Source organism: Anolis carolinensis, chromosome 3 (genome assembly GCF_035594765.1).
Source record: "Anolis carolinensis isolate JA03-04 chromosome 3, rAnoCar3.1.pri, whole genome shotgun sequence".
Lineage (NCBI taxonomy): Eukaryota > Metazoa > Chordata > Lepidosauria > Squamata > Dactyloidae > Anolis > Anolis carolinensis.
Window position 1 is genome coordinate 274,843,044 of NC_085843.1, and position 15,303 is coordinate 274,858,346.

A 15,303-nucleotide genomic window follows, 5' to 3' on the forward strand; every position below is an offset into this window, starting at 1 on the left:
TGGTATGTGGATGCACATGGATGTACGTATGCACTACACATGGAAGTGCACAATGCATGTTACATACCCCGCATTCATCCTTGGTGGTGAAATGCTGTAATTCACTAATGAAATGATGGTACGTTAGCAAAGTTTCACTCCTTAAGGCAGGATCCTAGTAGACACTGGCTCTGTACAACTACCTTATTTATTATCTAGTAAGCAAATCAAATGCCAGCCTTTTATTTATTTTTATAACTAAAAAGTAATAAATCACACAATTTTATTTTATTTACAATATGCCATCTTGTCATGTTATTAGCTGAGTAGATATATGATGCTCTAGCCATAAAGCACATGAAAAGGATTTACTGACTGAATAGAGAAATAAATAATAAATGCTATGTATATGTTTATTGCAGTGTTGCTGTTACAGAATAGCAACATCTTATCATAAGCTATCACTTGCAACTAAGTACGATTGCCTAATGTCATCCACATTATGGTTTTTCACCAGTGTCTAAAGTAACTGAAACATTTCTTTTTCTAACACAGGTAAACAAACTGATTTAGGAAAGGTATTCATTTTTGGAAAAACACACTGTAGCTTTACTCTTCTATCATGTATTCCTACCTTATTGTTTTCTCCTGTGCTTCCTTTTTAAGATTAGTTATATTCATTCTCACGGATTCAAGTTCTGAAGCAGTTCCATCCAAAGTAGCTTTCAGTGTATCCAACTAATGGAGAGTCAAATAAAATTTGAGAAAAGATGCATAATTATTCAGAACACAGTTGTCATTTTATAACAGACATGTTTTAGGCTTCTCAGCAACTACCTGCAAATGAATGAACCAAAAATTCCTAATCCTTGTACTTTGTGACACAGATTTTAAAATACTTCTAATAACCAGTCATTGTTGACATTATCTTGATGTAGAATACATTTATTTCTGGAATGCAACAATTGATTCTCATTTTAAGGGAATGGATCTCATGTTTTCAACAAGTTTTCTATTCAAAACCTTCATAATCGGAGAAGCCAGGCATCAATCAAGAGCACAATGACAACATTGCTCACCAGAGAGTGAAGTAGTGGCTTTTTCACAGTTTATGTTACCCGATTGTGAGGTGTGATTTGTCTCTGAAAATACCCTCAGGCACTGGATCCCATCTGATCGTGGAAGTTAAATAGGGTCAACCTTGGTTAGTTTGTGGATGGGAAACTGTCGGCACATTAGGTGGTGGAGAGCAGAAAGAGGGTAGAGAAGTATCCAGCAGTGTCTCTATAGCTTGAAGCAAAACTTAGTTTTCCATATTTCCAATGGGAACATTAAGGATCTACTGTAGTACTATAAGGCTGAAAACAAAACTTTAATTCTAAAGTTCAGTACTAGTTTTTACAGTTGTGTGAGCAATTTAATGTTAGCTTATAGTGAAATAGAACAGGGACTCCATCTGTTTCCACTGGCAAAAACTGCAGACTAAAAGGAATTACTGCTATTTTCAACATTCATGCTTCCTGTTGATAGGAATTCACTTAGTTTAAAAAAATTCCTACTATTTTTATCCTCCATTATCAAAGGCAAATGTGTGTCTAAAAGATGGAACGAGAACAGTTTGATAGATGCAACTCGGGGCAGAATTACATCTTATCCTTGTTTTTTTTTTTTCTTTTCTAGCCAGAGGTTCTGGAGAACAGGATTGGTACACTACTTTGAATGGGATTTTAATTGTTTTTAACATATGTCCCGCTGTTAAACTACTTTCTGGAAACAGGCCTTGAAAAGTGATATTATATTTTATATTATTATTATTATTTCTTTTATTACTTCTTACCCCCCTCTCCCCATAGGCAAGGTAGGGAACAACAACATATGAAATAAGGAAAAATACACAATTCATTAAAACATCAGTTTAAAAAATATAGGAATTCAATACATATTTAAACAGCCAGTACATAATTTAAAAATCATCTGGATAGACCTGCTGGAAGACAAAATAAATATTGTACTCAGTTTCTTTTTAAAGCTTGGAAGGACATAAATTATACTGCATTATCACTTCTTAAGATTTCGATATAGTGCTGTTAGATTGGCACAAGTAATTCTTTTTCTCAAGGAATTCTTAAACTGAAAGTTCATGATACCTTTTATGACAATTAGTATATGGTAAAATTACCTCATCCTGGAACTGAAGGCGATTACCTTCCTCTTTTTGGTAGTCCAGTCTCAGTTTGATAGCAAATCGCTCAGTTGTGGCAATTCTCTTCTCATACTCCACATTATTGCCACTCTCATTTGCCAAGAACTGGATCTTGTCTTTAAGTACACTTTGCTTGGCACGGATTGCCCGTCTAGACCGTGCTAAAAGCTATTCAGAGAAAAATGTACAAGTGAAAATAATATTACAGCCTGGCAAACTAGCCACAAGAATGATTGTTAAGATTGTTTCAGCAATGACATGTGTTCTTATCTTTTTCAGCAGTTCATCAGAGCACTCTATAAAATAAGGTGAGTCCCCTTCAGGGTGTGAAGGGCAGGATATAAATGAAGTAAATAAAATTTTACGCAAAAAAAACCCCCACTTCACAACAGAAAGTTAATTAAAAACCAACTGAATAGTGTGGTGTGGTGGTTTGAGCATTTAATTACAACTCTGGAAACCAGAGTTCCAATCCCGGCTCAACCATGGAAACCCATTGGGTGACCTTAGGAAAGTCACATTCTCTCAGCTTCAGGGAAGGGCAAACCCCTTCTGAACAAATTTTACCAAAAAACCCTGTGATGGGCTCACTTCTGGTCACTATGAGGCACGTAACATCACAACAAATGGCATAAAATAGAAAAATATGTACAACCATTACTTCCTTGGACAAGCGGTCCCCAAGTTATTAACAGGTTTGTTTTGCAGCTTTTTTCTTAAGTTGAATTTGTATGCAAGTCAGAACAGGTACATTTCCTAAGTATAAGTGTGTGTGTGTGTGTGTGGAGTTACACACACACACACACACACACAGTGTTTCCTCACTCCTTTGTGCTTCGCTTTTCGCGGATTACTGTTTTGCAGTTTTTAATAAACACTAAAATAATAGTATAAATCATAAAATAATATCATAAATCCCTCTTTCTACTTCCTTCCTAAGGAGAAGCTGAAGGAAGGAAGGAGAAGCTGAACGGAGAGAAAAGGAGGCTGAAGCAGCTTTGTTTTCGCCCCACAAGGCATGTGTGTGCTTGAAAGACGAGGAAGGTAAGATTGTAAACAACACAAATATAGTGTCCCTACTTCACGGATTTTCAGTTTTCGCGGGTGATCCTGGAACATAATCCCCGCGATAAGTGAGGGAACACTGTATATATAAAGCTTTGGATAGCATAGGAAAGGGTTAGCACCCCTGTGATGTTGGTTTTGTGTCTGTACCCCTGTTCAGTAGATTTCACCTCACTTTCTGTTCTTGTGACAATGGGATTTTGAAAAACTTAGCTTGCTGTGGAAACAAGGATTGGTGATAAAGTTTCAGTTGAGACACCTTTTCCCCATGATAACTCTTTCAGGAGTAGGTTTCCCTTCCTACAGGCAAATTTCTCTCACTTCCCGTGGTCTCACCCCTGTTCTTGACCGTGAGTCATTTGTAAGCCAGATGTTTGTTACTTGAAGAATGAAACCCAAACTGCTTTCTATATCTTAACAAATAAAAATATTTTAAAAATGGTTTACCAAGGCACAGCTTTCCATTTCTTCATCCCTCTTCTTCATTTGTTGTATGGTGTTTTCCCACTGTTTGATAAGTTCTTGTCTTTCTTGGTGAACCCTGCGGAAATCTTCGGCTGTCTTATCCAGCTCTATCTGTAGAGAAACATGGCACCAGTTTAGCAGGGCACTCTTTTCCAGTTCTAAGAAGCACTTGAGGCTTTACTGCCAAACTAATGATTGCTCTGTGGACATACCTGAGCAGCTAAGGTCTCTGTAAGCTCATTGTCAAGAATCCTGCGCTTTTTATTACAGTGCACAGTCAACATTTCTATTTGCAGAGTCAACACCTGAAATGAAGGGATAATGAAGCTTAAGTTTTTAATAAAATACAATTTGAAATTACTGTCATTTTCAAAAAGGACTGATGATAAAGGTTAGAAAGTACAGCTTTGAGAAGAGAGTGTAAGAAAAAAATTAGTTTAAAATTCCATGTCATGTTTTGCTTCATCCTGGCATTGTTTGTGTAAAGTAAGAATTAAAGATTAAACTGTATGCTGATCTGGTTTGTGAGCCTGATAAACTCTATTTTGGCAATAGCTGATGTCTCCCCATGATGTCTATTGTTTGCTGAGCGCTGTCAGTTGTGTTATACTAGAAATGCTAGAGCTGTAGTGGCGGATTGGGTTAAACCCTTGTGCCAGTTTCTGACCTGAAGGTTGCCAGTTCAAATATGCAAGACGGAATGAGCTCCTGCCTGTCAGCTCTAGCTTGCGGGGACATGAGAGATGCCTCCCAGCAGGATAGTAACACATCCGGGCATCCCCTGGGCAACATCTCTGTAGATGGCCAATTTTTTCACACCAGAAGCAACTTGTAGTATGTTCTCAAGTCGCTTCTGACACAATAAAAAAAATCTAGAAATGCTGTAATGCAATATTAGGTGTCCAGGCCCAACTATAAGAAATTATAGTTACAAACAGTGTCAGCTCTAGAGACCATCTTATTAAACAATGCACAAGTTCTGAATAAATTCCGTGCAGTTTACATAGCCTACGGATTAAAATTACCATGCATGCATTAGATATTGCACATGTGCACTTTGTCTTTGTCTATGTAACTCTAAAGCTCTATGAAATACTGTGCTTGGAATAACTTGGCCAGTGTCTTGGCCAGTGCTGTGAGTAGGCTGGACCGAGAGCAAAGCTGGGTCTTAGTAGATCCTTCAGCCAAAGTTATTGTTTGTTTGTTGTCTGCTTGCCTTCCTGCTCAGTTTCAGGGCTTTTGTTTCACTTGGGAAATACAATAAGGCTGATATTTCAGTCCTACCAAACAGTAGAACTATTCGGGATAGGAGAGGTCAAATATCCACATCAATTTACCATTTACCTGATGCTAATTGTTCGTATTTGACTTTGTTATTAATTGCCACAAAAGTGGCTTCAACCATATCAATGAGAGACCTCCCTGTCAAGTCCTCCAGACTTAGAGCTGACGTTTCCCTGGTTGAGTCAATCCACTTTTAATATGATCTTCCTCTTTTCCTGCTGCCTCCCACTTTACTGAGAATTATTGACTTTTCTAATGAATTATGTCCTCTCATGATATATCCAAAGTGCAACAGCATCTTGGCTTCTAGGGCACAATTATTTCTCTTTTTGGCAGTCCATGATATCAGTACAATTCTCATTCAGCACATTTCAGATCAGTGGATTCTCTTCCTCTCAGTTTTCTTCACTGTCCGGGTTTCACTGCCATACATTTGGCCTTCATACACATCAAAAAATGTTCAAGCATTGCAAAGAAAAGGATTCATTACATTTAATGCAAAATACATTAATCAGCAGAATGCTAAATTCCATTTTTAAATGAACTGTGAGTCGGGCATTAAAAAAGCTAACAGGCTACAGTAAAGAAGGTGAGACAATAAGCTTTCTAGTATCTATGTCACCACAGTTTTAGACAACATCTTTCCTTCGCTCTTCGCTCTTCGCTGTTAAAATTGAACTTGTCACCTCATCATCAAACCCACAAGTTTTTCACTTATATGGCTATTCACACACAAATATTGCATATGGACCTGTTAGCTTTTCCTTGTGCAGATGAGAACAGCTGGGGAAAACCTGGACTGGGAATATGGCCTACAAGAATGGGATTAAGAACCCCCATGTTACTCTGAGCAAATGCTGATTTATCTATGACTTCATAAAGTAAACCCAAAAATTATATGGAAGCATCCATACACCTCCTAGGTCATGTTTAGTTTAGTACTACACCTACCTCTAGTACACACATGTATACAGACAGAGACAGAGAAAGAGATGTTAAGTATGATGGACTTTCTAAAATACACACACACATTTAAAAATAGATATACATATACATACCCCTAATTTGCCTTCGTCTTGCTGTGCATACTTCTGGATTGTAAGTAGATCGCTATCTCTCTTGGATGATTCTTCAAGCCAAGTTTCCAAAGACTGTTGGTCACAGTTCATTTGGCATCTTAAGGCATCCATCTTTTCAGTCACTTTGAAGATATTATTCTAATAAGGTTGAATAAAGAAAGACAAAGATCACATTCAAGAAGCCAAGAAGCCTGTTCACTGTCAATAATTACACTATTATTCATCCAAAGGTAATGTCCAGCAAACATCCTCACTTCTAAACTACAGTACTAGCACCAATCTGACACATATTTCATCTGAAGTAATTCTACAAGCAGCATTCAAATGGCATTTTAACCAAAGGATATCATTTTAACTAAAGGCAAACCATAGGTTAGATATAACCCCTTAGAGAATCACACAATCAGAAGACTCCAGAAGGAGAAATTATCCTTTAAAATAAGATGTGCCTATGTTTTAAAGGGGGGAAAAGTGATTTTGCAGAAGTGATTGATGCAGCCCATGTGAAGTTATGGCAGAAAGTGGTCCCAGACCCTCTGAAGTTACCAACCCCTGGATTAATAAATCAAACCATGGATAGGCAACATGTCTATGCACTTCCTGATTGTGCAGGTAAATAAACGAAGAAAGAGATTAGTGACATTAATCTGCAGGATTATAGTGTATTGCATCTAAACAAGAAGTTTGCAAAAAAAAACAACAACCCTGGTCTGAAGCATGGCAGGGGGTTAGACTAGATGGCCCATGTGGTCTCTTCCAACTCTATTATTCTATGATTCTATGAAGCTAGATTCATACAAAGCCTTCCTTTTCTTGCCTTGCTTCCCCACTTACATGAAGAGAGGAGCACCAGCACATAATTCATCCACACTCTGTTATATTTAGCTACAAATAATGACCAAGAGTGAAGTGTAAATATATATAGTGAGACTTAATACAGAACAATAGGTTTCAATAAGAAAAAAAAGGTCCAGATCTTTCCAGGTGTCAAATTAATCTGGAGCAAATTGGGGAATCCCAGTTTCCTCCAGATTAATTCAGTTTAATCTGAGCTGTCATTTGGTAAAACCGAGACATGTCCCGCATTTTGGGCTTGTCTGGAAGGGCCCTAAGGTTCCATCAACTCTGCCATTTAATGCATTATATGACCGTGTACACGTAAATAATGAAGTTCAACTGCATTATATGGCAGGGAAGATGGAGCCTCAGAAAGATAAACAAAATCAGCAACCTTCCCTATATTCCGACTGTAACTCTGTATTCGTATTGCCATCGGATTTAGTCCGGTCTTCACGGGGCAGCAAAATGTATTCTATATATGGCTCCATATTAGCAGGTGCCATGATCTATCATTTTCAGAAAAATAGTGTGTACAGTATGGAGAAAAGGAGAAAAAATTCCCTTCCCCACATTTATTTCACTCCAGACTGATGCTTCAACTACTGTATATACTCGAGTATAAGCCTAGTTTTCAGCCCTTTTTTAGGACTGAAAAAAAACCTCCTCAGCTTATACTCGGGTGAGGGTCCTGGTGGGCTTATATTCAGGTCGGCTTATACTCAAGTATATATCTTATATTTATTATTTTTCTCTATTATTGGTATTGTTACATTTATTATTTTACTCTACTTATTATTACATTTATTATTTTACTGCATTTATTATTATTATTATTATTATTATTATTATTATTATTATTATTACTTTATTTTTATACCCCGCCTCTATCTCCCCAAAGGGGACTCAGGGCGGCTTACATGGGGCCACGCCCGAATAAAAACAATACCAATATAAAACACAACAATAGACAAAAAAAATGCACAATTATAAAAATTTAAACATTAGCCAGTAAAAACAAATGACAAGAGCTAATAAAAACATGGATTAAAATGGAGAGGTTGTAAAAGTAGACTGGGTAAGGTGCACCATATAAGTATTGTAAACATGAGGTGACTGATTCTTGGAAGTGCAAATTGGGATGGGAATAGACCTTTATCAAGGAATGGTACAGGAATGGTCACAGATACAGATTGCTATAGGGTGAGCAATCTTTAACTAAAGGCCTGAGTAAAGAGCCAGGTTTTCAAGCTCTTTCGGAATGCTACCAGGGTGGGGGCTTTCCTGATTTTATTACATTTATTATCTCACTCTATTATTATTAAAAGGATACATAAGCACATTTACATTGAAGAAGATGAGAATAGTGATTTGATCAGAGTTGAACAAACATATCTTAAATTACAGTTTGATGTAAAGATTCAAAAACATTGAAACTACTGATGCCTCAATAAATGTAATTTTATTGGTATCTCGGCTTATATTGGAGTCAATGTTTTCCCAGTTTTTTGTGGTAAATTTAGGTGCCTCGGCTTATATTCGGGTCAGCTTATATTCAAGTATATCCGGTAATTTACTCCCTACCCAGCTGCACTAATAAAATAAACCAAAAAAAAAATCCAGAGCAATCCCTTAGCATACATTTACAGAAAAATCATCAATATGGTATATCAATTATAGGCACAATACTCCCATGTTTCTAAAAATCCATGCCACACACAAAATATCAGATGATGTCCAAATTAGAGAGCTTTTTAGGGATTTATTCAGCCACATGATTCCATGTCAAAATACACAGGAAACAAAAGGCTGCCTGTAAAATGCTCATATTTATGACTGCTAATAGCAATTTGGCACTAAGCATAGTTGGCAAAAAATCAGGTTAGAGTCAGCATTAATTGTGACTTCAAATCTGAAAGGGAGCACATTTATGCCAGACAGAGGAAGAGAAGAGAAAGGTAACCAAGAGCCTACACAACAACACCCACCGTCCTACTAATTGCTGATGCTATGCAAAAAAAAAAAGAAAGAATAAAAATATGAGGCAGCATAATGTCCTTTAACTGAAGCTACAGAAAATTACTAAAAGAAGGGAAAATGAGAAAGGGGGAAAGCTTTACTTCTTTTCATTATTTATTTCTTCCATTAATCAATTTTTTTTCTTTAATTGATCTATAGATTCCAATGCCATTCTAACTCATTAGTAGAGAAAGGAAAAGAAGGAAGAATGGAAAAGAAATAACATTAAAAGGTATAGGAAATATGGAAGCTATCATTTAGAAAGAAATCTTAACCAGAAAACTTAACCAACCAATGTCTGGAGAAAAGTGAAAAATCATGGAGAGACCTGAATTCTCTCTAAATAGCAAGGCAGGATACAAAAATTGAAGAAGAGAAAAAAGAGGATGCATCTCACAACCCTGTCATCAATCTTCTAATTGACATTATTCTGACCACAAAAAAAATGGCATAAACCAGACACATGACCATTATATTTTGTAGCTGTAAATAGATTCTGATACATGTGTCAGTTTCCCCTCTGTGGGTGGTTAGACAGTGTTGTCTGGCGTAAAATGTCCATATTCAAAGCAAAGTTGTTGAAACAGATTTGTGCTTTTAGTGATACTACATTTGATGCCTACGCAATAGACAATACACATGTGGATGCAGGTGCACAAATGGTACAAATTGCACAATGTTTCCATCCTCCCAATTCTTTTTTCCTTGTGTATCTTGTCTTCAGCAGTTTAAGTTGTAAGCCTAAACAAAGGAGCTATCTTACTAATCTTGAAAGCTAAGTAGAGCCTGCCTGGGTTGGTACTTGGATGGGATACCGACAACAGGCAGGCTATATTTCATAGGAAGGAAGTGACAAGTACTACAGACCAACTAAAAGGAGAATTCAGATTGCCATTTTCACATTACATTGACTTCTGACGTGAACACCTTAAATACCTGCATCATTAAAATATAGTATAAAAAGAAGAAGAAAGTATTAATATCAAAACTGTTGCTGTATTCTATCCTCTGAAGCTGCGACACTACGATTTGAAGGAATGGCAGTGGAGAAAGCATATGCCTTTGGCATGATATAGTTCAGATACATTATGAAAGACTTGAGACATACTTCTTGACTATTTTTCTTCTCTCTTAATGAAACCATCTCATTCTCCAGCCTTTGAATCTCACTTTTCAGGCGCCCCACTTCTCTCTCGGCGAGAGCTTTAAAATGCTGCTCGGTTTCAATTTCATTCTGCCTGGCTCTGAAAAGAGACTAAAAAGGAAAGGGAATTAATTATTTTGCAGGGTTAATGAGCACTGATGCTTCACAAGCTCTTTGCAATGTTTAGCTTCTCTTGTAATTACACAGATAAATGGACATTAATGTATAAAAAATACAAACAACCCAACTGATAGGAATTTGCACTACAAAGGTATAGATTTTATGTAACAAGAGATCAAGACTTTTCTCTCAGATCAGTTTTCTATTATTAGGTCTCCTGGTGACACCAACTTTCAGATGAGGCTTTTAATCTTTAAATTTTACTTTTCTGTTGCTCAGAGCAGAACAAGGGTGGGGTTAATTGTATTCAGAAAACATCAACAAGTAATAATATTATTATTATAATAATACTTTATTGTTCTATCCCGCCTCCATCTCCCCGAAGGAACTCAGGGCAACTAACATGGGGCCAAGCCCAAAATTAAAAGCATATATAAACAACATTAACATACAATTTAAAATAAAACAAATTAATAACACAATAATACAGTATAACACAATAATAATAAAATAGAATGGTAAAATAATATGAGGCAAACACCACCACTAATTTATAAAATGGGAGGGGGGCGGTCAAGACAAAAGTGTAAGGTATGTAGTTGTAAAATCATTTAATAAAGTGCCTGGATAAAGTGGAAATTTGGGTTGGAATCGGAGGTCCAGTAATTTCCAATACGGGAGCAGAGTAAAGTACAAGTAAGCAGTGTGACTGTTGCAGTAGGCCAGCTTGATTAGCAATAAATAGCCTTGCAGCTTCAAAGCCTAGCCAGTTGCAACATTCACACTTGCCTCAAACAGACAAGAGTTCTTTCTCCCACCCTAGACATTATTCCACAAATATATAAACCCCACTTGCCTAGTCTCCAACAGACCTCACAACCTCTGAGGATGTCTGCCATAGATATGGGCGAACCATCAGGAGAAAATGCTTCTGGGACATGGTCATACAGTCTAGAAAACTCACAGCAATCCAGTAATTCTGGCCATGAAAGCCTTTGACAACAGTATTATCATTATATATTATCAGTAGTATTAAAATCAATACATTAGTATTAATATATTACAATATTATTACATATTACTATATTGTATTATTATTAGTATTATATTGTATTACATTACAATATGATTACAGTAGAGTCTCACTTATCCAACACTCGCTTATCCAACGTTCTGGATTATCCAACGCATTTTTGTAGTCAATGTTTTCAATATATCATGATATTTTGGTGCTAAATTCGTAAATACAGTAATTACTACATAGCGTTACTGTGTATTGAACTACTTTTTCTATCAAATTTGTTGTATAACATGATGTTTTGGTGCTTAATTTGTAAAATTATAACCTAATTTAATGTTTAATAGGCTTTTCCTTAATCTCTCCTTATTATCCAACATATTCGCTTATCCAACATTCTGCCGGCCCATTTAGCTTGGATAAGCGAGACTCTACTGTATATTGCATCTATCGACTGATGTTACAGGAGACACGACGGACCTAATATAATATAATATATTATATTGTAATACAAAACAATATTACTGATTAAAAGAGTAAACTATCTTTGGGTGTAAGACAAGTTGAATGTAATATTATATTAGTATTATTATATTGCAATGTTATTACTTCTATGTATTATTATATTGTATTGATCGAGGGGCTCCTGACTGATGTTGCAGGAGACAGGACGGAGCTAATATAATATAATGGAAAATATTATAATAAAAAACAATATTACTGATTAAAATAGTAAACTATCTTAGGGTGTAAGACGAGTTGAATGTAATGTTATATTAGTATTATTATATTGCAATGTTATTACTTCTATGTATTATTATATTGTATCAATCGAGGGGCTCCTGACTGATGTTGCAGGAGACAGGCCGGAACTAATATAATATAATGCAATATATTATAATAAAAAACAATATTACTGATTAGAATAGTAAACTGTATTTGAATGTAAGACGAGTTGAATGTAATGTTATATTAGTATTATTATATTGCATTATATTATATTATATTATATTATATTATATTATATTATATTACTAGCTGTGCCCGGCCACGCGTTGCTGTGGCTTATGGGAATCCTTATGGAATAGCAGTGAATAGCCTTGCAGTCTCAAAGCCTGGCCGTTTTCTGGAGTAGCTGGAGCTTTTTGTTGTATGAACGTAGAGGCATGGATGAGGGGTTCTGCTGCCAAGTTTAATGTTTCTGGGATGTGTAGTTTTGTTGTTTTGTCCTAGGCCAAAATTTCATTACCCTTTTATATATATAGACTAGCTGTGCCCGGCCACGCGTTGCTGTGGCGAAGTATGGTGGTATGGGAAATAAAGTATTGAGGAATTGGTAGTAGTTAAGGTAAAGGGTAAAGGTTTTCTCCTGATATTTACGTCCATTATAAATGGTTTATATAGCTGTGTGGAAGGGCCTTGAATCTACACTGCCATATAATCCAGTTAAAATCAGATAATCTGTATTTTATAGGCAGTGTGGAAGAGGCCTAAGTGAGGCCTAACTCTGCCTGTCCCCTGGGCTGAGTGGGCTGCTAGGAGACCAAGTGGGCGGAGCTTAGCCTTCTAACTGGTAGCAATTGGATAAAAACTATTATTCCTCTCCCTCTAATTAGGACTTTATTTTTCTTTTCTTTTTGTTGTATGAACGTTGAGGCATGGATGAGGGATTGTGCTGCCAAGTTTAGTGTTTCTGGGATGTGTAGTTTTGTTGTTTTGTCCTAGGCCGAAATTTCATTACCCTTTTATATATATAGATTAATCGAGGGGCTCCTGACAGATGTTGCAGGAGACAGGACGGAACTAATATAATATAATGAAATATATTATAATACAAAACAATATTACTGATTAAAAGAGTAAACTATCTTTGGGTGTAAGACGAGTTGAATGTAATATTATATTAGTATTATTATATTGCATTATATTGCATTATATTGCATTATATTATATTATATTATATTATATTATACTAGCTGTGCCCGGCCACGCGTTGCTGTGGCGAAGTGTGGTGGTATGGGAAATAAAGTATTGAGGAATTGGTGGTAGTTAAGGTAAAGGGTCCCCTGGGCTGAGTTGGTTGCTAGGGGACCAAGTGAACAGAGCTTAGCCTTCTAACTGGCAGCAATTGGATAAAAACAATTATTCCTCTCCCTCTAATTAGGACTTCATTTTTCTTTTCTTTTGGTTGTATCAACCTAGAGGCATGGATAAGGGGTTATGCTGTCAATTTTCGAAGTTGTGGGGTGTTTACTTTTGTTGTTTTGTCCGCTGCCGTGATGCCATCACTCTTTTATATATATAGATTAGCTGAGTTGAATGTAGTGGATTTCACTCCAGAATGAAGTGGATTTGACTCCAGAACTGTATGGCCCCTTGCTTCCAATTCCAACCATTTACCTGCGTCAAATTAAACTCCTGTCTGACATTCTTTAAGTGCGAGGTCATCGCGGCAATACGGTCTTCACAGTCCGACAACTGGTTTTGCATGTTTGCCTTCTCTTTTTCCATCTTTTGCAGCTGCAAACAAACATTGGGTAGACTGTTAAAGAGTTGTTCTAACCCAGGCCTGGGCCCTCCAGGTGGTTTGGACTCCAACTCCCACCATTCCTAACAGCCTGCCGGCTGTTAGGAATGGTGGGAGTTGGAGTCCAAACCACCTGGAGGGCTTTGGCGTTGCCCTTCTCCTTCCCTCCCTCCCTGCCTTCTCCAGCGGGGCCTCGCCTCTTCCTCCAGGGCTTTGTTCTCGGCGCTGGCCACTGGGATGGCGAAGCCGTTGTCCCACTGCAGCTCGGCCAGGACCGAGGCGGCCGAGGAGGCGCTGCTGGCCGTGGCCGTGGCGACAGAGCTGCCCTCGCCCGTCCTCTCCATGGCTGTGGCCGACCTCGCCTCCTCCTCCTCGGCCTGCCTGGATGGACCCCGGGCCTTGGCGTCTGGATCCTCTGAGGAGGAGGAGGAGGAGGAGGAGACGCGGCGCGAAGCCCTGGGATTCCCATAGCAACCGCCGGCGCGTGGCCGTGGCAACCGAGGCGCGCGCCTCCTGCCCCTGGTTACCTACTTGCCTACAGGCACACAGTGTCTTTGTTTATTGATTCATTTATTTATTATTTACTATACTTTTACCCCGCCCTTCTCACCGCCAAGGGGACTCAGGGCGGCTTCCGTTTAAAACAATGAAAAAGAATTACAGAAAGTCATTTAAAATACTGAGAGCCAGGAAGGTAGTTCCATCTTGTCTCCTGTGCCATAGCAACATGCTATGCTAATTTTATACACACACACACACACACACACACACACACACACACACACATATATATATATATAATTTATAATAATTTATAAATATACAATATATGGTATATACATATAGGTAAAGGTAAAGGTTTCCCCTGACGTTAAGTCCAGTCATGTCTGACTCTGGGGGTTGGTGCTCATCTCCATTTCTAAGCCGAAGAGCCATACATATAGTGTTGATAATAATATTATAATGTAACACATGTAATACAATAGAGTCTCACTTATCCAACATTCACTTATCCAACGTTCTGGATTATCCAAAGCATTTTTGTAGTCGATGTTTTCAATACATCGTGATATTTTGGTGCTAAATTTGTACCAATACTGCATATTGAACTACTTTTTCTGTCAAATTTGTTGTGTAACATGATGTTTTGGTGTTTAATTTGTAAAATCACAACCTAATTTGATATTTAACAGGCTTCTCCTTAATCTCGCCTTATTATCCAACATATTCGCTTATCCAACGTTCTGCCGGCCCGTTTATGTTGGATAAGTGAGACTCTACTGTATTAATAATAATATTATGATGTAATACAATGTAATAATTATTATAATTCACTATTATAATTGTATATTTATCTTACATGCAATCTTACTAATAATATTGCAATTTATTAAAGGTAAAGGTTTCACCTGAGGTCAAGTCCAGTCGTGTCCGACTCTGGGGGTTGGTGCTCATTTCCATTTCTAAGCCTAAGAGCCAGCGTTGTCCGTAGACACCTCCAAGGTCATGTGGCCGGCATGACTGCATGGAGCGCATTTACCTTCCCGCTGGACCAGTACCTAT

At 37.5% G+C, this 15,303-nt stretch overlaps 1 protein-coding gene across 1 annotated transcript in view; it reads right to left on the reverse strand.

Annotated features, from left to right (window-relative positions):
• Positions 1-14,251, reverse strand: part of ccdc39 (coiled-coil domain 39 molecular ruler complex subunit) — a 34,509-nt gene extending 20,258 nt beyond the window's left edge. The window contains exons 1-8 of the mRNA XM_008105980.3: positions 13,938-14,251; positions 13,614-13,733; positions 10,040-10,186; positions 6,055-6,213; positions 3,925-4,017; positions 3,695-3,823; positions 2,159-2,350; positions 614-717 (exon numbers count right to left, since the gene is read on the reverse strand). Coding sequence (XP_008104187.2) covers positions 614-717; positions 2,159-2,350; positions 3,695-3,823; positions 3,925-4,017; positions 6,055-6,213; positions 10,040-10,186; positions 13,614-13,733; positions 13,938-14,084 — 1,091 coding nt within the window. The 5' untranslated portion in view covers positions 14,085-14,251. The remainder of the gene's footprint in view (positions 1-613; positions 718-2,158; positions 2,351-3,694; positions 3,824-3,924; positions 4,018-6,054; positions 6,214-10,039; positions 10,187-13,613; positions 13,734-13,937) is intronic.
• Positions 14,252-15,303: the final 1,052 nt, after the last annotated feature.